We start from the raw sequence: 24,211 nt of genomic DNA, 5'->3' as shown, positions 1-24,211 counted from the left end.
GCAGATGGATAAATAAAGACTAAATATGGTATGAATCAAAAAGTATAGGAGTTGATAGATTAGGGTGGTTGAGCAGTGCCACAGGCCAAACTGGGACAGATGGCTACCTGTGTTCACATCCATGGACAGGTAAAGTTTGAAATTCATCAAGTTAACCAGGTTTCGTTAGGATGGCGGTTAAGCGCTCGCACCTTCAAGATAAAAGCAGCGACAACATCAGTTTGAATTGAAAGAGTTTGTCAGTATATTTATTGGCCCATAAAGCAACTGTATGTCTTTTTAATAAAAACGCAGTTCTGAATTTGTTTATTATATTGTCTCTGCTCAAGAAATATGAAACATAGGTGTTGATAAGTGTTTTACTTTGAAAGCTCGGCCGGAAGTCGTGTTTTTCAGTTAGGCTAGCTTGTTGGCCGAGTTGCCGAAAGAGTTAGCTGAGGCGGAAGGAGGAGTCTCTGGCAGTCTGAGGGGATCATCATGTAGTTTAACCCAAACCCTGAGACTTAAAACACTTCCACCTCGGTGCTTCTTCCCTCCGTTTGTTCACCTGGACACTCATTTGTGTTTTTAAACGTCCAACCGACACCATGTTCCTGCGCGGCTCTAAAAAGCGACGGTCGACCCGCTCGGTAAGTCTTTTTTCTTTTTCTTTTCTTTTCTTTTTTTCTTTTTTTTTTACATTTATTTCTTAATGACTTTCACACCCCCATTAGCACTTTTTCCAATCTCCTCTGAACAAAAAACACACCTCAGGGTTATTCACAGGGTGCTGAAACCCTCCTCTTCTTCACTGGAGCAGCAGACTTGAAATGAACTTGTAACTTTAGCCATTGAAGTCCAGCACAGAAAACAGCTCGAGCGGAACTCCGTCCCACCTCGCGCACCCTCACCTGGCTCTGTGTCGGGAAATACTCGTTTCCTACACTGATAATAACTAATCCTATGTGAATGTACTTCACCGTGAACCAGAAAGTCCTACATTCTTTGTTCCTTGAGTCATTTCGGCGCTGCAGGTACAGTCAGGAGGGGTCAGGCTACGTCATAGTTTTCTTACCTGAGCAGGTTGGGATGTGGCGGCCGTAACCTGAACGTGTTTTATTGCCTTTGTCGGGGTTTTCATCAGAAACAACAGCTGATGCTCTGATAAACTGTGCTCCCGTTGAACTTTTGCCCAAAACACAGCCTATGTGGTCAGACTGTGGGCAGATGAGGCTTGTTTCAGGGAGCAGACAAACAGCTGTGTGGCCATGAAACATCTGGATCTGCAGCACACTTGGAAAACATCCAGACAGTGAATCCAGCGACAATCACACCACATTCAGCAAATTAGACCATAATACCTTTTTCTGAACTCACCTTAACCCCGTGTTTTTATATATTCAGTGCAGATCTTGCAGTTTTGCGTCTTTTGTGCGCATGCTTTAGCAATATTTAAGCATTTGGGACACCTGTTCCCACCTGACACGAACAATAACTACACTCAAATATTCATGAATGGCATCAATATTTTATGCAACACTCTATTACAACAGCACAAGAAAAGTGGGTTTGAATCCTGTTACGACACAAATGTTCAGAAGTCTGAAGCGCATTTCAGAGACTTCTCAAAGATGTTGGATATTATCTGGAGTTTTTATCTTTAAACTAACCTAAAGTGACTCTTAGATTATCAAGAGTGGAGATTTAAGGTCTATGTTCAGATTTGATGTGATTAGATACCTTAAATGCTGCATGACAGGTGATATCACAGCGTGATTGTTGTGGGCGTTACAGTGATTTTCACCTCAGGAAACGTTACTCATCCCTAGATTACTTTAAATATTACTTTAGAACTGAGCTGCGATGATTAATTTATTGAATTAATCAGAAACTGTTCTGATAATGGATTAATGGGTTTGAGTCAAAACTCTCTGATTCAAGCGTCTTAAATCTGAATATTTTGCCAGTTAGCTGAATATGTTTAGGTTGCGGACAAAGCAAGACATCTGAGGACATCACAGGATGGACATTTTTCACCATTTTCTGATGTTTTATAGACCAAACAAATGATCAATTAATGGAAACACTTTTTATTTTAGAGCTCCAATGATTAGATTTAAATGAAATGTTACCTAAAACCATTTTTACCTATAATTCAATATTAAAAGACTACAGATGTCAGAGTCAGATCATAAATATGATGTAATCAACACTGAATAATAAATGCTCCATGTGGCCTCGGCTCCACTACAAGATACTTAAAAGAGACAGCGTTTTGGTTCAGGCTGCTCCACAAATTAAATTATACTGCAGGATTTGACTGTGTGCAGTGATTAATTCAGAGCTCAGAGCAGCAATGGGCTCAACATGAAATGCAGAAATAAGTAACTTGTGATTCAAAACGTTGAAATGCTCAGCAGTTTATAAGATTAATATAAGAGGAATGATCAGATGTACAGTCTAGCGGAAAACTGGTGTAACAGACTCATCAGAGATGCAGAATCTGTCTCTTTTTGTGATAGTTTTGTAGTTGGAGGCTGCAGTATGACTCAACATGCGACGTGATGCGATTAAATAATGAATTTGATGACGGCTAAAGTCCATTTAGCTGCTTTGGTTTCAGGATCCTTGTGTTGTGCACGCTGGCTCGCTGTCATGCTGTCACAGAATGGAGCCATTGTTAATGTTATTAGTAACACTCGTGCTTTTCCTACAATAACAAGTCAAAATGTCTGCTGTGGAAAAGGTCACGTCTCAGCATTTCAACAGAACGACAGATAAACTCTCCGTTTGACCCTCGGAGTGACGCGTTGGTGAACCCGTCCAGGTGTTAGACAGCGTCGTTTGAAGCAGCGACACGTTAACAGTGACAGCAACAAGAAGTGTTGTGCCACAGAAAGGGCCGGGGGGGGGGGCGCCTGTTTGATCCTGTCCAGTGAGGAGAGGTGCATCCAGTCGGCATGCCGAGGCAACAAAGGCCCCTGACCTCTGACCCCTTCTGTTAATGTTTAACCCTTCCTGCACCACAACATTGAGGAGAGGAGCTTAAACTTAAAGCATAATCACTGTTAATAAACTCCTTAGTTTAAAGTGCTTTCCTCCTGCCTGAAGAGCACCTCTCATTAGCATGTAGCATGAGCCTAATGACACCATTTAGATGCATTAATGATCTGTTCTGTTATATTCATGTAAGTAATCGCTGGCAGCTGCCCTCTGATGTCAGATAACGAGCTGGCAGGCGTTCAGCTTGTCCATTACCTGGTTACACGGTTACTTGGTAGCAAGAAAGAGCTCAAGCAAACCAAGGCAGCGCCGTGCGATTACACATTATACCTGCTTAGTGAAAACAAAGGAGCTGATATGAAAAGTCTGACGCCGGTCTAAGTGCCTGTATGGGAGCTGTTGTGAACTTGCGGATTTCTCATTTACTTTGCTCACACTGTGTTTGGAAGAAGCTTCCTTCCATCACATCCTTCGTGTGCAGCACGACAGGCGAAACCTCATTGTTTGCCCACAAATTTTGACGCATTATCTTTTGTGGAAATCTGAAAGGAAACATGAAATGTACAAGTCTCTGCGTCGCCTTGACATATAGGACACCGCAGTGGTGATAAGGCGATGTAAAGCTGACGGGCAGCGGAGAATGTTCAAGGTCGTCCTTTCTGTTTTGATCAAAACACAGTCATTAAAGAGTAAATTAAAGGTTCCCGCCTGTTCAGACCAACCTGTTTTTAACGACAAACAACAGCTGGGACGAACTAAGACGGTGATGTTTTTTTCACCTCGTGATCCAGTTTGATCTTTGGGTTAATTAATCGAAACTGATTTTTATGTCTTTGCGTGAGTTTACAGATAAGATCAACTCCTTTATATTTTTGTTTTTTTTAAATTAACCTAATTGTTTTGAGTGTAATCTGGTCAAATTTGGATTTGATGTTGTGAAAACTCTCCTGGATCTTCTCTCCTTGTCTGTGATCTGGCAAATATTTCAAGTAAATTTAAGGCTTTTCTCAGGATTCTTAATCCGTCATTACTCATTACGTCATAATTGCACCCGCGTTTAAATCTTAATCTGTCCTCAAGTGATGTTGAACCCCTCGTAGCTCGTGAGTCCTCATTATGTGGAGTGTAATCTCAGACCTCCACCTCATCAGCCTCCTGCACTCTGCAGAGCTGATGGCGTGGAGACACAATGAGCTGTCATGTTACATCAGACAAACAGAATTACTCTCCGAGGAACTTCTTTGTTTCTAAATCAGCAAATTAACCTCAGCGGCCTCAAACTCACATCTGATTAAATGGCTGATGTCTTAAGCGTTTGGTAAGATTTTCTTCAAATCTCCGTGAAGTCGATGAGATGGAGATCCGTCTGTGCATGACAACCAATGTCTACCTTAATACCTGAAACATTTCTGATCCTGTGTGTGAAATAACGTCTTTAACTTCAGCAGTTCAAATCTGTGGCCGCGGCTCTTCATCGAGTTCAGAGGCAACAAGCCTTCCTCGCCATCTCCTACCAAATGCTCTGTCACAAGAAGGAGATGAAATCATCACGTCTGGATCTGCTTTCTGTTCTGCTCTGATGTAAAGAAGTTCAAACCGATCCCACTCCCCAAAACAAAGTAATGCGCAGTGTGTAACATTTCCGCACTAAAATGTCTAAAAATGGCGAGAGCTGTGTTATATGTTGTGTTGAGTTATGCACTTACATTATCCCAAAAAGTTCCCATCAATTCCATCCAATCCAGAGGAATCAGTAATTTTATTCCAGGTAATGCTGCGCTTCGTTGGCCGCCTCTCAGCGGCGACACGGGAAACACCAGGAAGTGACGAAGGAAGGCGGCTAACGTGAATGAAGCTTTAATAAATGACCTCATCTGTGAACGTGATTTCTGCCTGAGTTGCATCAGATACATTTGTGTTGCCGTCTTTTGGTTTCATTGTTTTGATTAAGAGACTCCAACCAGCAGAAATTTCATACTGTGCGTTTAACTGTACGAGTAACGTAATAAAGTCAGGCCTCACTTAAAAAAGCAGGTCATGTGACACTGAAAATGACTCTGAAACCATATAAAGTGTCATTTCACCCCTTCATTCACTCCTGAATGGAAAGTCAGTAACACCCTGTGAAGTGTCATCGGCTCGGCTACAGTTTCCAAAGCGTTTGTCTCCTGCAGCTATTTGCTGTCATTTTCTGTAATAAATGGAATATGTAGGAGCGTTAAATACACAAACGTTTCGTAGTGGTGCCTCTGTGGGCCAGACGCTGTGTGAGTGCGACAGCTCGGGAACTGCTTCCTAAGGAAATAACAACTGAAAGGTCCAGTCAGCCAGAAATCACCTGCACGCTTCATTTAGCCCGACCTGTCGCCTTTCATACCTGCCTCTGTGAACAACAAGGCACATCCCGGTGCCTGAACACGCAGCGAGGCATTTAAAAACAACATGTAAATTATAGTTTATGGCATGTCGGACTATTCTGGACTAACTAGTTCATGCTCCTACACAACCGGAAACAGTCAACAGTGTCTAATGCCAGCAGCCTAATGTCTCCACCATGGAACCGAGTACAAAATGAGGCAGATTTCTTATTAAAAATTCAAATTCTTATTTGTTCAAAAGTACAAGATGACGAGCCGCTAATTGCTCCCAGTTCATGAATCTGCGGTTTCTCAGTGCATTAGTGAAGCAGGCACAGCCTATACAATAACCCTCACAGCCCTCGGATATCAGTGAGATAAGCTAAGCAAACTGCGCTAATCAAAGTAATGCATTGTGGTTTTCTCATAAAGAACTCATGCGTGGGAAAACAGGCTTGGCATCAGTACTGATGGTTTGGTGGTTAGAGCCTCCGCTGAACCTTAGGAGGCATGTGTGGTTGGAAAAAGAAAGCCGAGCAGGTATGCACAGGTACCTCACTGCATCACGTCTGCATTTTACTGCGTTTACACTTCATTAGCGTCGGTGTGCATGAGAGTATTCTGCATCTTTACGTGCAGTTTGTTTGTCCTGAGAGGAGCAGACGTTGTGTGTGCTGTGGCCTCGCCGTTTTGAGGCACGTGCTTTGTCCTCCTCCGAATGGCCGAAATCGATAGCGTCTCGGGAGGGCGAGGAAATAGTTAATGAAGAGCTAAAAACACAAACAGACAGTAAGTTCTTATCACACAGCAGAGGAGAGGTGCCCGAGAAGTAAGGCGTCAGGGAAAAAGAAAGTGGAGACAAAGTGACTGTGTGGAGAGGGAAAGGGTGCAGCTCTCATCCTGAGTCCACTTCCTTCCTCTCATCTCTAAAAAGAGGCCTGTGTCTGCAGTCTATGGCCTGCACACACACACACACGCACGCGCACACACACACACGCTCGGCGGCAGGAATTGAATCAGAAGTGAGATACGAGGTAGTCGGTTTTAGTGCGAAGCTGTTCAGTTGCTGTTGGCAGAGTCACATGCACCGCTCAGCACTTTTTTAGATCTCGCTCGGCTCATTGCACTGAACTGTGTATCCCATCATCCCCCGCGAGGTTTAGTCCTCATTGGCTAGCGATTGTCCACACTTATCAGGAGCTGCAGGCTCTGGTGTCAAACCAGAGCTCAGGAGAGATCACCACGCTGTCATCTTCAAGTTATGTAAAAGCACATTTGAGCGTGCAGGTGGATTCAGAGTGATGCTGTGATTTGATGCACTGTCAGTCTAAAGCTGTGTACGGATGCTGCACGTGTCTGTTACAGCACTGTGCCGCTTTATCTGCACATGAAGCGCACATGCTCTTCAGAAATGTACGTCATTTAGTAATACATGACCGTGTAGACACTCCACCCCAAACGCTGCTGATTTAAAGGCTGAAGCGACTGGCTCTAAGTGCATTCTGCTCGAGGCTTAGCTGGAAACCGCTGGCTCAGGATGATGTTGATGTTTGTGCGGCCGTGCCTCGCCGACGCCGTACGTGCTCACTCTGTTGTTTTAACCTGACCGGCTTGTGCCGAAAGGTGTGAACGGTCCTCCGTGAGGAAGTGACGTGAGCTGACGTGAGATTGTGTTGTGTTTCCAGCAGGAGGAAGAGGACCCAGACAGGGGGCAGCCGTGCATGCGCTGCGGGGACCAGTGCCCCGGCTTCCGTGTCCATGGCTGGAGGTATGAACTGCGGGGCTCTTAAACCTCGCCGGCGCTGCCTGTTGCCTCAGCAGGAAATGTTTGTCTCATGCTTTATTTTCACCTTTCTCCTGCTGCTTTCTGGATCCTGTGCAACGTCTGATAACAACCAGCCACTGTGCATAAAAGCAAGGTCTAATAGCTGCTTCTTTACCATTTGTTGTCTGAGTTTTGGTATTCTTTCACACACCAGCTTTGTGTATATTACCAGCATATCTGATAACATGACACCAGTGAAGTTCCAGTGTGACCAGACATAAAGACACGTGTTCTGATTTGTGGGTGCATGAAAGTGCGATGAGTAGATGAATGAATGGATAGTTCAGGAGTCAAGCTGTGTGTGTGTTTCTGCATTTGCACGTGTCTCAGGAAAGGACAGCAGCGGAAATCAGCTTAACCGTGATCTGTGTACGCAATGAGTGCAGCTATACATTAAAAGACAACAAACATGACCCAGGGTGCCGCATGATATTCACAGAGCCGATCAGCCCTCCTGCCTCCGCCGCCATAAAGAGTCAGGACTGGAGGCTCAGTGCCATTAAGCCCTGACATCTGCAGCGCAAGCAGCTGCATTTAGTTTGAGTTGACTTCATCTTTATGTGAAGACAGGAGCACTACAGAGCGGCAGGATTACCCATGTGCTGTATGTCTGACCTCAGGCGATTTAACCGTAAGACCCGCTCCTATGTCATTGTAGTGTTTGTGCTGAAAATAGGGCCATATGGTGGAGTCGATCGCTCGGAGGCTTTTAAGGTGAAAAGCAACGCCGCAGATCATTTTCACTCGCGCAGATCTGAGGGCGTTCAAGTGTTTACGGACACGAGGCGAGCTCTACCCAGCAGATGGACGAGAGCGTCGTAGGATGTCCATATTGTGTTTTTGTGTGTTTTTGCAACTGCGGCTAAAAAAGTGTCCAATTGTTGTAATGGTCAAACTCAGGCACGAGCCGCCCGAGCTGTCAGCCTACGCACCTCTTCCACCTGTTTGTCCGCTCCTGCCAAAGGCCCTCATGAACAACAATTTATTTTATTCTGTTAAGCAGGTTTTTGCGTGCTTTCGTTTGAGCCCCCTTTTGTTTTCTCTCTCTCCTTTTAGTCCTTCAGTGAATATCCAGCTGGTCGGGTCTCTTGGTTAGTCTAATCCTGTCAATCACACTAATAAGATTAGGCCTTACTGCTGCGATAGTAACCCTCTCGACCACTTCATACCTCCCTCTGTCTCCCCTTTCTCTGTTTCACTGCTGCTTTCCCTTTTCAGAGTTGACCTTTGTATTTCAGTCAGTGTCATATACATTTCATCTATTTCTTTATGCAAATGTAGAAGAAGCAAAGAGTTAAGCGCTTGGTGGGAAGCTGCATGATCCAGATTATAGATTTCATTTTTCCGAGTACATTGTGTGGTGTTTAGTGGTTCCAGACTCAAACTGCGGAGCACAATCACAAAGCTCTACACAGCGAGATGAATTAAAAAGATTTATGTCTGGTTACAAAGTCTGCGTTCACGGTCCCAGACGGGCACTGCACGGCTGCAGCTCGGCGAGGAGGAGAATAAAACAACAGGCGCAGGAATGCCACCAGAAGACTGTAATTGTATCTTTCAGCTTTTTCAGTCCTGTTCGCTCTATTCAGGTCAAGACAAAAGCTTAGAAGTTGGGATGTAATCTAAAACACGTGTGCTGTGCTCTACCTCCGGCCACAGTCGGGTGGAAGTCTGCGCATCGATCTGTTTACAATATGTTTAATCTGGGGAGCATTAACACGACGCTGTGGCTTATGGAAGATGTTCAGTCAGATCTGAAATCACTGTTTGGGCGAGGTTGCAAAGGGAGATGTCCTGTTCAGGAGGACGAGGAACGTGAAAGTGATTCAGTGATTGAGATTTATGGGGGTCAGTGTTGAAGACCCCAGAGCCCGTTGCTAATTGCATCTTCCTTAATAACCAATTTAGAGTCACACCTTCGCCGATGGAGAAGATCATCCAAGTGGCCACAGGCTTAGCTGCCGGTGCTCGCTGAGAGGGAAGTGATCCATCTTCATCCCGGGCTTTCTCAGGCAGGGCTTAAACTGAGGTGGGGGGCAGATGGTGCTTCCGCTGCCCAGCGGCGAGCGAATTGAGTTACTTTTGACCCACAGGTCCCCGCCACGCTTCAAAAGTGTTCAAAGTCACCATTGCTATTAGTCTGGCTGTCCATGTGGCAATTAGTCCGTCACTAATTAGTGGCAGAGAGTTATAGGACGAGGCCCATCTGTTTCTTAAAATCAGATCTAAGGAGGGCTTCAGCATAGCCCACCGCAGTATGTCTGAGCTATAGATTATCACACCAGCAGCTCACATACAGAGCAGAGGATTATGTTATGGCTGCCACACCAGACGCCAGTTTTAATAACTGTATACTGACCTACAGGATGTCTGTGCACCTAAAATCAGAGGTCTAGATTGGCTGTTTTGAACGTAGCTCTCTAAAAACGACATCATGATAGAGCTGCAAGTTAAATATCAGTTAACTTTGTTATTGATTTAAACGTTTTGCCAGTGAAATGTGAAAGAGAAGAGGGAAAATCTCCATGATTATACAGCAGAACAGAGCATGCAAACGGAGTACTGTCTTATAAGACAAGCTGAACAACTTTGACGCTGAAACAAGATAATTTTTGACAATTTTGTGTGAAAATAGTTGCAGATTCTTCAGTCAGTTGACTCATGAATGAGTCTGTAGCTATAAAACTGTTATCTGTTGCAGCATTGCTGACTGATGCTGGAGTTGTTGAATTTTAAACAGTTTTTGGGCAAAAACCAACATGCAAAAAAAGCAGAAACGTCGATAAAAGAGACGTGAATAATACTGGGTGTTCTCTCGCAGACACGACTGACCAAAGGCAGATGAGCTGGTACCGATTCAGAACTGTGTCGTGACTTCACTGAGCGTGAACGTCATGCTGCCGGCTTGATATTTCACCAGAGACACTTTGTTGTCATGAGAGCCCATCTTGATCGCATAATATGACAAATGCTGCACAGCATTGCTCATAGGCTCAAAATCTGCCCCGCTTATTTCTGTGATTAATAACTGCATCAAAGCAACAATCGTCCATCTGTTATGAATCAGCCGCAGCAGTCTGGTCAGAGGAGGAAAGACACAGTTTACTCTCTGTGTTTGTCACTTGGAGTCTGATGTTTCGTATCTTCAAACATAGCGTGAGTACATAGTCGGTCTTATTTGAAGCCCGCTGCATGTGTGCTTTACCTTTTCTGCAGTGTGTGGTCGTGTTGAAGCCTTTTGTTTGAGCCCACTGTCAGCACGGAGGAGGGTGGGAGTCGGGGGGTGGCGGGGACATTGAAAAGAGCCGAGCGGACGGAGAAATTATCACATGGAAAGGAGCCACCGCAGAATATCCTGCTCTGGCTGACAGACGCGCTGACAGGCAGGCGGATCGGACGCAAAGCTTCACGCTTTCGGGGGAACTCTAGTCTGGATGGGACAGCGTCAACAAGCCGAGCGGGACTAATTTGTCATGATTACAGCAGGTACTGAAGAAAGCATATTTTACCATCTAACAGGATTAGAGGGAACAGGAACTCAAACAGTCATTAAGTTGGGAGACTGAAGGTTTTGTGTGTGTGTAAAAGCTGATTCTTCTTCTGTTTCATGGCCTGACTTAATGTTGTTTTGTACACATATCTGTGGGGACTTCAGATGCAGAACATGACGTCAAGGACAGTTAGTGTTGCTCACCCCCTCCCTGTAACACTACATCAGCATGTCAGAGCTGTGCAGCTAATAACGCACCTGCCGTCTCTTATTTAGAGTTTATTTCTTAGTTTATCTTATTATCTGTGAGGCGGCACAAAAGATACATCATTAGCAGCCATAACAGCACCAGCTGTACCAGCAGCCTCAGCAGCAGCATTTTGGTCCAGCAAAGCGAATCTAGAGGCAGATTGTTGATTCCTGTCCAAAGCAGCATCTGCTGTGTCTTCTGGTTACTAAAACACATGGCTGGTGGTAGATCCAGTGGAGTGCGCCTCCTTTGTTTTTGGTTTTTATTTTTCCAGACAGTACATGTGTTGCATGGACATACAGTGTTCATTATTGATTACATTTGTCTGTCCACTTTCATAAAGACCCCTTCGGTCTAGCTCATGGGTGTTCTCCCACAGTGATTTTCTCACCGTCAATAGTTTCATTCACTTAATCTGACTATTCCTCTCTCAAATAACTGTGTTTTCCATCAAATACTGAGAGCTCAAGGTGATGTTTTCATTACTTATTCAGTTCACAATGACGTAAAACAGCAAGCTGCTCATATTTGAGGATGTGGAGTGAGCATTCATGCTTTTAAACATAAATGTTGTTCTGTTGTAAATATGGTTGCATATTTCTGTCAATCAGCTGATCAATCAGCTCTGGTTTTGTCAGCAGTTACCATCTACAAGACTGAAAACCAGAGTGGCAGCTACTCGTGGTTGCAGCTGTTCTTGCTCTATAAATTTCCACCAGGACAATCAAAGTATATTTGATTGTATTTTCCCTCATTTCTAACTTTCCTATTCATTTTTTAACACCAAATGTGGTTTATAGCTGTAGGGGACACAGCCTGGTTGTGTTACATGAGAGGCTTGTGACTGAAATCATTGAGCAGGACGTGGCTCTGCACAGCAGGGGTGGCTGAATTGCAGCGTTGAAATGCCTGTCAGACCTGCGCTGCTTTAAGTTTACTGAAGTCACGATCAAACGATCACCTGCTATTTAAAAGAGACATAAGATATGTTCCTCTATGCTTTGGCTCTGCGGATTTGCTCATTTGTGGGTTGAGGAGTTTGTCTGTTGTATATGTAGTAAATCCCCATGATTTCTTTTACAGAAGAAGTATATTTAAATGTTTTGGCATGCGCACAAACCAGCCTTTGGTCAAACTCTGCCCTAACAGCGAGAAACGTGGAGAGCGACCTGCACAAAGAGGGACATGATTTGAGAGTCTCCTGCATACTTTCAAACCCCCAAAATTCATTCAGACTGGCACTCTGTCATCTCCCAATTACTGCAGGTTGCATGTGAGGGTTGGCACCCGCTGGTAATTATATCCCTGTTACAAATGCTTTCATCATGTGGAGGCTGGTGGGGCTGGTCGAGGTGGGAGGGGAGGGTGGTGGGCGGGGTGGGGTCCTGGCGGGGTGAGACCGGGTGGGATGTGGTGCATCTGCCATCTGTCCCATCATGCCAGGTCTCCAGCTGAGTTCCCACTTACACAGGCATGAGCGTTGCAGCCCCCCTCCTTTTAGCTAACGCAGACACGCACATGCAAACACACACACACACACACACACACACACACACACACACACACACACACACACAGAGCTGGGGTCAGATTCATGCCAACATGGCTTAGCCTAAGCTGACTTGCTGTGTTTACTATTATTTATATTGATTCTAAGTGCTTGGCGAACATGGCTGTATAAGGTGCCAGCTGCATATTATTATACTGGCCTGAGCCTGGGAGGAGATGCTGGGATCCCACAGGGCATCCTCTGTTTTTCAACTCCTTAACAACTGGCCTGTGTTGGGTAAAGAGAGTGGCGCACATCCACGCAGACATGCAGCGTTTACCTTTCGTTTCGTTGACCTTTCCAAAGAGGGGAGACTCTCCACGAGACGATCGATCAGACGAGGAGCTCTGACGCGGTTTTCAGGCGGTTGTGTGTGTTCGTGTGCGAGCTTTTTGGTTCGTGTGGGGGGGGTTGGGTGCTGGGATAAAGCAGCTTTGTGCCTTGTGAACTTGAGCCACAAGTGCCAGCTGGCAGTCTGTTATGCAATCGTAACAGAGATGCACACATGCAGTGCATGCCGCGTTCAGCCGCATTCGCGCGCACACACGACACCCACACCTCACTTTCGCCCCGGGGCGCTTCAGCGCAATTCCACCAGTCTCCCCACACGGAGGCACACCCACCGCCAGACTGAATGTGGTGAGGGATCTGAAGACGAGGTGGGGTGTAATACGAGGCCGAGGGAGATTACTGCTCCCGTCTTCACCTCCCTCTCTTAACTGCCCCGGGATTGACAGCCTCGCTTACGTCAGTGACCTCGTTTCCTACTTGTGTGATAGTAGCTTGTTTGGGACGTGCTGGTCCTGATGCAGTTCGTGGGGGGCGGGGGGGCGGGGGGGCGGGGGGGCGGGGGGGGGGGGGTTTGGGGGGGGGGTCGGTGTGATGTGGGCATTAACTGGATTGTCCGATCCTCAGTAACATCTGTGGTGAGATTGAGTTTACTCCAGATGTGTAACGCATTAACACTCGACACAGACGTTTTTTGTCCTTCTGAATCTTCTGTGGAGTTTGTGTGTTTGTCTTCTGGTGTGACAACTGTTGCATTAGTCATTTCTGGCCTCCTCGAGTGTAGTTGAGTCAACCTCAAGAATGTCTGTGGGCTGGTTTGTGACATAATGTCTCCAACGCAAAGTGTGTTTCTAATTAATATGGTTGCAAACTGTGGCAGCGAGTGTGTGAATGTGGTGTGAAGAGCTGTTTGGGTTTGTTTGAGAAGCTGGTCTTACCACCTCAGCTCCAGTCAGATTTTCTTCTGGCTTCATTGTGGGGTTCAAATTAACATTTTATCTTTGCATTTCTGCTTTGTCAGGAAACAGAGACTGACACTACGGTTTGCACCTCAGTACCTGAAGCACCAGGAGGACCCACGTGTGATATTTCCTCAAGTATTTGACACCTGATCTGCTTCGGCTTGTGTTGTAAATCAGCAAAAAGTCCCCAGGAATGAAGCCCAAAGCCGTCTTTGTTTCCACAGGAAGATCTGTGTGCACTGCAAGTGTGTGCGAGAGGAGCATGCCGTGCGCGCTGTGCCGGGTCAGCTGGAAAAGATGATGACGAAGCTGGTGTCTGACTTCCAGAGGCACTCCATCTCCGACGACGACTCGGGCTGCGCCTCCGAGGAGTACGCATGGGTCCCACCTGGGCTCAAGCCCGAACAGGTAACAGCCAGGGACGCAGGGCAGAGGCAGAGCGGAGACAAAAGTTTATGCTACGCAGGCATGAAACGCGCTTCCTCTCGGACAAGTTCATACACACTCAAACAATTCTATAACCATGGGACAAAAAACATTCAGTGTTCTTGATTTACGGCTGCAGTCAGATAAATTGCTCTGTAATTGAACAGAGTGCTCTCGGTCTTCTGTCATCTGGGCCTTGATGTGAGCGCACTTGTCTCCTCATACAGGTATACCAGTATTTCAGCTGCTTGCCAGAGGACAGGGTGCCTTATGTGAACAGTCCAGGGGAGAGATACCGAATCAAACAACTGCTGCACCAGCTTCCAGCCCACGACAGCGAGGTAACACCACTGTGATGTGGCTTCACTCCTGGGTTACTGAAACAACGCCGAGTCAAAGAAGCAATAATAGCTCTTATTATTATGGATTACTGCCTTTCTTTCTACCTTCACTAACATGGATACGGTGATTTATTGAGACCGCCTCGCACCCATCATTGTGAGATGTGATGCCGTGATATAATTTCATTGCTTCATATTCATTTCTAAAAGCATTTGCAGTTTGAACAGCCGTAGACCTCGGTGTATTTATCGAAACACTAGGATGAGTTTTGCCTCTCTCCTCCCTCAATTTTTATAGAAACTGGGAATTGTTGTTTTCTTTTAAGGCTCCGTTTGGTGGGAATAATTTACCCTTACACATAAGATCATAACATCTTCTGCATTATTCACAGTTAGCCTCTTCTCTCACTTAAAATTGCTCTTGCTTGTGATGCTCACTTTTAGAAATGTGATCCTGTTATGTTATAATTTGTGTTTTTGTTTTCTCTGTGAGGCGTATCCAAGAAACAGTGTATTCTAAATTGTAGTTATAAAATGATTGAGAGCGCCACAACAGACAGATTTTATTTTAATCTTGCTGAAGCTCGGAGGTAAATGAGGTTTTAAACAGTATGTTTGTGTTTCTTTCAGCCTCAGTACTGTAACTCCCTGGACGAGGAGGAGAAGAAGGAGCTGCGTTTGTTCAGCCAGCAGAGGAAAAGAGAAAACCTGGGCAGAGGCGTCGTCAGACTCTTCCCAGTAACTATGACGGGTGCCATCTGCCAGCAGGTAGAGCAGCATTTTTATTTTACCTTTAGAAAAGGCAGCAGGTTCCCTCGTGAGACTGGCCAATGTGAGGCTCAAAAGCTACCAGTGAAAGCCTTTTAAAGCACATCATAGCTTTATGGAAGAAGGGTTTCTTTTTATAAGACTGGAGCAAGTTCAGGTGCAAGTAGGTGCAGGCATCGCTCAGGGGCCACGGCACTCTGGGGCTTAATGATTACAGGGCTGTATAAGCAGACTGCAGCTCAACCTGCAGTGTTTATCATTTGTTAAAAGATATACCATCTAACTTCCTTCCCTCCCCACCCCTACCTCATTTATTTTTCCAGTGCGGCAGACAGATCTGCGGTGGAGACATAGCGGTGTTTGCCAGTCGGGCGGGACAGGGCAGCTGTTGGCACCCTCAGTGTTTCCAGTGTGCCTCCTGCAGCGAGCTGCTGGTCGATCTGATCTACTTCTACCAGGACGGGCAGATCTACTGCGGCCGGCACCACGCCGAGAGGCTCAAGCCCCGCTGTCAGGCCTGCGACGAGGTGACTGTCCCGACCTGTCGAATGAACTAAACATCAGCAGCCGTGTGGTACAGAAAGTTTCTAAAAGCAAAGTACAGAGTCATTGTTGAACTGGTCTGAGAGGCATCTTTGTACCTGTTCCCTCCACGGTGAACTGACCACTGAAGGCGACATTTGTGAGTCGGGATGGGAACTGATAAGATTTTATTGACACCATTGATGCAGTATTGGTTCCTGGTCAGTCCAGCTGGCTGTAGCCTGAGAGCGAGCTGGAGCAGCAGTCGTCATCTAAAATGGATCAAATGGGACAATATTCCTGGAGTTTGATCCCATGTAACGTAGAAAGATGTTTCAGCATGTTGCTGGTGTTTCCACCCTGACGTGACGTTATTTTACCCCCGTTAGAAGTAGCATTGTTGCCATCTTTCCTCATGAAATGAAACCGCATGTCAGACAATTTGGAACCGATCCTTAACGGTTTTGATTCCTGTCGCCAGTTGTGAGCGAGTTGTGTAAGACATGAGGCTTTTTGCTCGAAGGTAACCTGTGTAGAAAGATCCTTTCATGAATCATCAGGCCCTGTCAGCTCTGTATTTTATCATTTCCCTTATCAGCGCAGACGTCTTCTTTGGGGGGTATTGGCAGATTTTTCTGTCCGTCTCTTCTCTTTCTGAATGGCTTAGTTGACCTATTTGACTAATGGATCTGGCACGACTGACTGAAGAGAGTCTTTAGAGGATTGCGAAGCCTGCAACAGGGCCGCGATGGCGTCTTTTTTTTTCCTATCTTGTTAACCCAAATCCTCAGAACTCATTTTACAACCATGATTTGTTTACTTCTGCACCCATGAAATCACCACTGCTGTGCTGAGTGACCTATCTCTGTCCCTCTCTTTCACCGCTGTCTCTCAATCCCAGATTATTCTGGCAGATGAATGTACGGAGGCAGAAGGAAGATACTGGCACATGAAGCACTTCTGTTGTTTTGAGTGCGAGGCTGCGCTCGGCGGCCAGCGTTACATCATGAGAGAGAGTCGACCGTACTGCTGCTCCTGCTACGAGTCCCTGTACGCAGAGTACTGCGACACCTGCGGAGAGCACATCGGTACTGATTTAAGTCCACAGAAACTCATTTAGAGGGTTTACATTGATAACAGCCGTCACACTTTATGTAAAGCAGGATACAAAACATTTCTATTAATGGTTTATAACACACTATAAGTAGTTGTAAGAACATTTTTAAGTGTTCATTAATATACAGTGTTTGTCTACATATTTAACTTCATCTATGAAGACACATTTTATAATGTTACAACTGTGTTTTTATACATTTTTAGTCTCTGTCTTTACACCTTTGTCCACTATTGTGCTCACAAGAGCAGTTACACCTGTTGGCAAATACATTAAGACTTAAGGTCTGCTTGCAGCTACATTATAGTGTGTTTTAAACATTTTTATTTTTATGTACGGCTTAGAAATGCTGAGTGTGAGGAGTTTCAGTGAAGTTTGTTTTGAAGAAAGGAAATGATTGAGAAATGTTTCTCTTTAGTCAGCAGTAAGTGGTAAAAGTGAATAAAGCCCCTTTGAGATTTGCAGCTCATTACGTAATTGATAGCAGTTAAACGTGTTGGTCTGATGACTGACTAAGTGCCTGAGTCACTTCTACGTGAAAAGCCACAGCAGTGATCTGACTATGTCGTAGTAAGACTTCTGTAAAACGTCCAACACAGCACAAGTCTGAACTGCGTGCTGGCAGAATGAAGGGTGCAGCAGCACAAGGTTAAACATGCAGGGAGAGAGATTAAACGAATGTCTTGTTCACCTCATTAACTCTCTATAGATCTATCTTAATTATCTCTTTTGCACAGATAAAATAATAAAAGCAGCTTAATAACCAGGGAACACAGGATGAGCTCATTTTAAGTTGATTCATGTCAGATCAGTCTATGAAAATGAATATTTTCCCTTTGTGGTTCCGGGAAAAAGAGGTTTTCTAAAAGCCTGCGTACAACCACAATAGTATTTGGACCAGCTGTCTCCCTCCTTCTAAGTTCCTTTCATTGCAGCAGTATGGATGAAATTATGAATAATCAAAAAAAAAACAAAAAAAACCTCCTTGCATACAGCCTGTCATAAGGCCTCGCCTAGCAGGCAGAGGAATCCTCTTATGAACTGTGAACTTGATGAAAAGATTTATTATCTGATTCCCTGTGAGAAACGAGCAGCGTTGAGTTTTTCATGTCTGAAAAGAGCTTAAACATCTCAGATTAAATGTGATATATTCTCCCACCAATGCAGTTCTTAAAGGTACAGACAGATGTATATGTTGCTCATACTCCATTTATTAATGTTTACATTTTTAAATTTAAACTCTATTGTGTAGTCATGTGTAATCACGACATCATTTCCTCTCAGGTATCGACCAGGGCCAGATGACATACGAGGGCCAGCACTGGCACGCTGTGGAGTCGTGTTTCTGCTGCGCCCGCTGTCAGCTGCCTCTTCTGGGCCGGCCCTTCCTCCCTCGAGGGGGGCTCATCTTCTGCTCCAGGCCCTGCTCGCTGGGCGAAGACCCCAACAACTCGGACTCCTGCGACTCGGCGCTGCAGAGCAGAACGCCTCAGCATAGACGCTGCGGGACGGCAGAGAAACACCAGCAGCCTCTGTGCGGTTCCCCGCTGCAGCCACTAGAGGGCATCAAAAGCCCTATGAGTCCCGCAAAAGACTGCATTCATACTGCAGTGGAGAACAGAGGTGATCATGGTGCACTGGTGTTACACTCAGATGTTATGTAGGTCACATGGCCAGTAAATGACCCTGTAAGTTAAGTGCACAATATGTAACATATCTGCATTAAAGTATCTAAAACTGCTAAGATACCGAGCAGCAGAAATCACGCACTGTGAGTTTAAAGCTGTTGTCACAGATTTGTTTGCTCTGCTTCTCTCAGGTGTCCTCTGCACTGCTCCAGTTCAAAACGGAGTTCCTTCACCCAGCGGTCATCTTCATCCAAGAGGCTCCTACTCTCCTCTTCCCCACATTCATCTAGGAAATGGCTTAGGTCCATCTTGGCCCAGCGACCTTCCACATTACAGTTTACTGCCAGAGGACTGTGGTGTCAAAGCCCCTGTCGGTGGTCTTCAGCTCAAGGGAGAGCTCAATGGAAATGCTGGACTAACTGGTCTTAATTCAAGCACTAGAGGTTCCTCTGCTGCTAAAGACTGTAGGAACTGGGTGGAAAGGACGAATGAAGTTATGCAAGGTATCACAAACAAGCGCTCAGGACAGAATCTGTATTAAATAATGACATAATCTGACCTCAGTCTGTCTAAACTACAGCGAGCCCGTCTGATTTTCTCTTTGCAGTGTTTCCTCCTCAGAAAAACTCCCATGCGAACCACCTCATCTCGCCCGACTCGCCTCCCCTCCCGCCCGACAACCCATCCATCCTCCCACCTCCTCTGCCCGTGAAATCTCGTGACCTGACGTCCCAGGAGTCGCCCCCGCCGAACCTCCCCCAGCCAGAGGACGGGCCCTCTGATTCTCCGCCCCCGCTCAATCGCAGTGGCACAGCCAGGGTCAGCTTCAGAGAACCAATCAGCAGCAGCTACTCTGTTGATGAGGACGAGGATGAAGATGAGCATGAGGAGGAGCTGCAAGAGGGTGAGGAAGACCAGCAGGAGGATGAGGTGGAGGGAGAGTTTGGAAGCAGGTTGCATCTACAGAAAGGGATCCCCCCACAGATGGATCTGCTGGGTAAGACCAGGAGAGAGTTGAATATTAACTCACAAGAAATTTGCAAATCAAGTTGATTTTGTTGTTATTTCTACTTTCAATCAGACGGATCCTCTTACCGCCAGCGGAGCCTGCGGCGAGGGTGGAGCCATTGCCGCATCCCCTCCGACCCCGCTCTCCACCCGGGAGCCGAGAGGCGCTCCAGACGCTCGCGGGCCGACCGACCTCGGCTGGACGCTCTGGACTGGAGAGCCGAGAAAGAGCGGGACAAGCGGGGGCCCGCCAACGCCTCCTCGCTGACCCTCCAGCCGGGCCGGTACAAACATGAAGACTCCTGCTCCACGTGCTCGTCGTCCTCAGAGTCAGAGGAAGATGGCTACTTCCTAGGACAGCCCATACCTCTACCCCCGCAGCTCCGAAGGCAGCAACTCAAGGAGGGCAAAGACCGAGAGGTGGAGGAGGAGGTGCAGAGGGACAGAGGACTGAGAGGCAGCATACGGCGGAGGAGAGCTCACAGTCTCGGAGCAAAGGACAAAGATAAAAACTGTGCTATCTCCTAACGCCAACAACGTCAACAAACAGCACGTTGTTTTCTAAATTATGGTGCACAAGAAGAACAAATGGCCCTTCAAGCTGTTTTATGACGGTGATGTTACACCTGCAGACTGTTCCAAAGGTGGACCTCAGCCATCGTTCCTGACACACACTGCTTAGCAAAGGGAAGCACAGTTCAGCTTGACGGTATTGACTTCTGAATTGATGGATGTTACAGTGTAGAAAATGTATGAATCACGTAAGTAGTCGAGTGATTATTGGTATCAGTTATGTTTGGGTTATACTTTAACATACGAGGGAGGATTCACACCCGTGTGACAGTTTGTTTGGACGTGAACGGGCGCAAACCTGCAGGGAAATGTTACTGCTTTCTAACATCACCCTCATTTACGTATGCAAACTTCCAGTCGACCAGGAACAGACTGCACGCTCCTCCACGGCTGGGTTCAAAATGTTATTCTTAACTCTACTGTAACCGTCGTCCTGTGCTCTTATGTGCAATTTTTATCCAGCTGTGATATATTACAGTTCTGAATAGTGAATGGACAAATATTATGGGATGGAGTGTTATGACTGCGGTAGTTCTGTGCTTTGAAAATCAAAAGGAGTGTCGAGGTATCACCCAGAGGAGAAGTTAAGGATGATTTTTTTAGGTTGAGTTTGATGTGTGTGTTGTATAGTCCAACTGAAATACTGCAAAGTTTGTATACATTTATGTCTTTAATCAAAAAAACAAAACAAAAAAACACTTTAAGGTCATTTATTTTTGTATATTTGGTGTTGGTCGCTGTTCTCTCTTCTTTTATTTCAGGTAAAAGGAAGAGATAGTTTCTGTTCCTCTTGATTGTTTGGACACTTTCATGGTGATATTAAATTTGTCTAAACTGTTTAAATGTTATTGTGCACTTTTTTTGTACACACTTTCCAAACTCCACACACAGACCTTTGAACAGCAGGAGCTGTGCTGGCATGCAGCGCTGATGAATTATGATAGCAGCAAACACAAAGTGCTTATCATCCAGCTTGCAACATAAAACAATGGCTGTGGTCACGTGACCGCAGAAGTCAGCTTCTATCCCCGCAGGAGAGTGGATGGGCCAATCAGCACGAGGGGGCGGGCTCAGGAGGAGCACACATGAGTTGTCAAACAGGTTTGTCTTGAGTTGCTCTCATAGAGAATCTCCTCAGCAGGACAGCACAGTGTGTTTGCCAGGCTAAGACCAGAAGCCAAGGACAGGATCTGGAGACCAGCAGGGAGAGCCAAGGTGAGTTTTGTGTAGAAATGACAAAAAAACAAACAAACAAAAAAACCTACACCTTCATACAGGCAGACCTGAGCTTGTCAGGGCAGGACTTGTGTAGGCCTTGAGCATACGTGGGCCAACATATTGTGCTGCTGTTTACCTGCCTCTTTGTGTTTCTCTTTCATTTCTCTTCGGCTTCCTGCTTCGCTCTCTCTTTGTCATTTACTCTCAGTAGCATGCCAGCACTTGACTCAGAACCACCACTAAATTAGTGGCTCTATTTTTGTTTGTCTGACCCACCTCTTGACATTCCTCTCTGGTTTGTAACGACTCCGGCCTGCTACCTTAATGATACACATCACGGCGCTGGCTGTCTTTAAGGGAGATCCCTTTGTTTTGGTAAACGGGGGCAGATCTGTGAACTTGGAGGCAGGTAAGAGTGGAGGTACATAAAGTTTCTATCAGCTGTAGCAGCAGGAGTTTGACCTGGCTCAGCCTGGAATGGCAACTATGTGGAGAATGTGAGTAGCAGATGCAGATTGTTCAAGCGCCATATTTCAAGCACACACACACACGGACACATACACACACAGTATCTTAAGTATACAGAGTGACTGTATTTAATCAAGTTCATTATTGTGACCTCAACCACAGTTAGAAGTGTGCACAAAGAGGGCTGGGTTAACAGATGCTAAGTTGAACCTCGTTGTTCTGACTTTATCTAAGCTACAGAGGCTTGCAGCTCAGGAACAAGGCCGATGCAAACCCTGGCAACTGGCTGCTTTATTTAAAGATGCAGCCATTGTTCCCATAGTGGCAGCTGTTGGTGTGTGTGTGACTTGCTCTGTATTGCCCCCAGACAATGGCTTGTTGACAGCTGTCCTGATGCACCTCCCCATCACCCCTCACACACACACACACACACACACACACACACACTTCGGCCACTCTTTTCACAGCCGTCTACTGACTGAAAATGAAGTGTCAGTTTTACTCTGTTTGTCTGCAGAGAGATGGATGACCGTGGGTAATTGTTTGAATCCGTATGTGCTGGCAGTCAATTAACTTGTACGATGGGGAGGGATTCTGGAAGCTGATTGGCTGCAGTCTCAAAGAAAGGGGAGGGTTTATGGGTTGGCTCTGTCCTGTCTGTGTTAGAGGACTAAAAAGGGTCTGAAAAAGCTTGCCTGTCTTTTAAGATGAACGTTTTTATTGACTCGTGAGCTGTCTATCCTTCACACACTCTCCTGACTGGTGTGTCTCTTTTCCACAGGATGATCTTCAACTGAGATGCCGAGGCTACATCTGTTCAAAAATGGAGTGGAGCTGACCATCAGAGAGCCACACAGACGCACAGATACAGGATAACTTTGCAGTTTCCGCAGAATCAAGGGTATTTATTTCAAGACACCTGCACAAGGACAGGTACTACTAGTTTTATAAAATGCCTTTGGAGACTCTCCAACGCCCAGCGAGGCAACCGGCGAGCACCGCTATAGCTGCTAAACCACCACGCTTGCGGCCGAAAGGGCCAGTGGGGCCAGACTTCTACCGGCAGTTCCCCGCCAGACCAAAGCAGAGTGCGGTGGAGAGGCTGGAAGCAGACAAGGCTAAATATGTCAAGAGTCAGGTGGCTCTTTCTAAACAGCAGCCGGTCAGGCCTCCTGACGTGCAGAAGCCTCTGCTGAACCCCACCATCGCTCTGCAGCCCACCAGGAAGACACAGACCCCGACAAAAACAAAGAAAGAGGGAGTCCAGCTCGATTTGAAGCACCTGAGTAACCTGATCAGTGGTGTGAGTGATGGACCTCAATCTGGTGCTGCTATAGACTCAGGGGACAGTAAAGCTGATTGTGCCACGACTTCACAAAGCTCTCCTTGCTCCACACCTACGCAGAAAAAGGAGAAGCCGTGTCCACCTCCCCGCCCTGACTGGTCCAGTCCAGCAAAGGTGAGGTTAAAAGCCTCCGGACCTGCCAGGGTGGAGAGTCCCGGCTCTCCTGGGTCTCTGGTTGCAGGGACCGTTCGCAGAGTGGACGTCATGCCTCAGGCCAGTCCTGTGAGGACGCAGAGCAGACCGTCTCTGTACATCCGGCAGCCCCTTCAGCCCATAGCTTTACACTCCCAGTTTCCACTCCGCCCGACCACTTCACACCTGCATCTGTTCCACACCAGAACTACATCGGGTCCTCTGAAACCTGTTGTTGCTCCATTGAAACCTGACAACCCCCCTGCGTCTCCAGCTGGAACCCCTGCCTCTCCTCCACCTCCCCAGAACCTTCCTCTCTTCCCTCCTTCCTCCCCAGCGATTACCCGTTTGTCCTCCTCCAGCTCCAGGAAGCGCCCGTCGCTGACCCGGTCCAAATCAGACATGAGCGACCGGTGCTCCCGAGCCGGGACGGAGCTGGAGCGCTTCTTCAACCTGTGTGGTCTGGACCCCGCAGACCTGCAGGAGTGGACTGGATCTAGTTCTGACATTGTGTCCATGGCCCGTTTCCGCAGTGTGAGCGCTCCGGGGTCCGAGTGTGCAGGCTCTGTCCGAGAGGATGAAGATGAGGAGGACGAGGTGGATGCTGGCAATGCCGCAAGCCGTGTTCCCTACGGTGTTTCCGTCATTGAGAGAAATGCTCGAGTGATCAAATGGCTGTATGGACTCCGGCATGCCAAGGACAATGCAAGCAAGAGCACCAATTTATAGGCTGGTGTGATGATGGTCTGGAATAAGCTTTAAAAAGCAAAAATCTCAATATGTCCGAATTGGAAAACACATGAAATGATGGGATCCTGTGATTAAACGGGTAGTAAACTGATGTGATGATACAGTGATGGATGCCAAGATGTCTGCCAAGTCTTTCTCTTCTATTTGGTTCCTTAGTTTAGTTTACAAAATTAGAAACTGATTAATTTTTTGTTCTTGAAAAACAGATAATAACG

At 46.4% G+C, this 24,211-nt stretch overlaps 2 protein-coding genes across 4 annotated transcripts; both read left to right on the top strand.

The window, feature by feature from the left end:
• Nucleotides 1–483: 483 nt before the first annotated feature.
• prickle3 (prickle homolog 3) lies at nt 484–20,930 on the top strand. Of its 3 annotated transcripts, XM_070969094.1 has the most exons (11): nt 484–629; nt 7,025–7,107; nt 13,928–14,111; nt 14,357–14,470; nt 15,101–15,238; nt 15,562–15,765; nt 16,662–16,848; nt 18,159–18,497; nt 18,694–19,005; nt 19,110–19,499; nt 19,584–20,930. In XM_070969094.1, the coding sequence occupies exons 1-11, from the start codon at nt 588–590 to the stop codon at nt 20,036–20,038; spliced, it is 2,448 nt and encodes an 815-aa protein (XP_070825195.1). In that variant the 5' UTR covers nt 484–587; the 3' UTR covers nt 20,039–20,930. The 3 variants fall into 3 exon arrangements, with proteins under 3 accessions (XP_070825195.1, XP_070825197.1, XP_070825196.1); XM_070969096.1 differs by lacking the exons at nt 484–629; nt 7,025–7,107 and adding an exon at nt 10,179–10,320; XM_070969095.1 differs by lacking the exons at nt 484–629; nt 7,025–7,107 and adding an exon at nt 10,248–10,650.
• Nucleotides 20,931–21,218: 288 nt separating this feature from the next.
• On the top strand, nt 21,219–24,093 carry fam110a (family with sequence similarity 110 member A). Its single transcript, XM_070969099.1, has 2 exons — nt 21,219–21,298; nt 22,551–24,093. The coding sequence occupies exon 2, from the start codon at nt 22,722–22,724 to the stop codon at nt 23,973–23,975; it is 1,254 nt and encodes a 417-aa protein (XP_070825200.1). The 5' UTR covers nt 21,219–21,298; nt 22,551–22,721; the 3' UTR covers nt 23,976–24,093.
• Nucleotides 24,094–24,211: the final 118 nt, after the last annotated feature.

Source organism: Chaetodon trifascialis, chromosome 8, assembly GCF_039877785.1.
Source record: "Chaetodon trifascialis isolate fChaTrf1 chromosome 8, fChaTrf1.hap1, whole genome shotgun sequence".
In the NCBI taxonomy this organism is placed as follows: Eukaryota; Metazoa; Chordata; class Actinopteri; order Chaetodontiformes; family Chaetodontidae; genus Chaetodon; species Chaetodon trifascialis.
The sequence above is the reverse complement of the archived record's forward strand: the minus strand, read 5'-3'. Positions and strand labels throughout refer to the sequence as shown.

Excerpts from the sequence above, each read along its gene's own strand:
- prickle3 (XM_070969094.1), top strand. The coding sequence starts at position 588 with ATGTTCCTGCGCGGCTCTAAAAAGCGACGGTCGACCCGCTCG. Across the intron at positions 630-7,024 it reads AGCGACGGTCGACCCGCTCG|CAGGAGGAAGAGGACCCAGA; the intron begins GTAAGTCTTTTT and ends TTGTGTTTCCAG. Across the intron at positions 15,239-15,561 it reads CGGGTGCCATCTGCCAGCAG|TGCGGCAGACAGATCTGCGG; the intron begins GTAGAGCAGCAT and ends TTATTTTTCCAG.
- fam110a (XM_070969099.1), top strand. The coding sequence starts at position 22,722 with ATGCCTTTGGAGACTCTCCAACGCCCAGCGAGGCAACCGGCGAGCACC.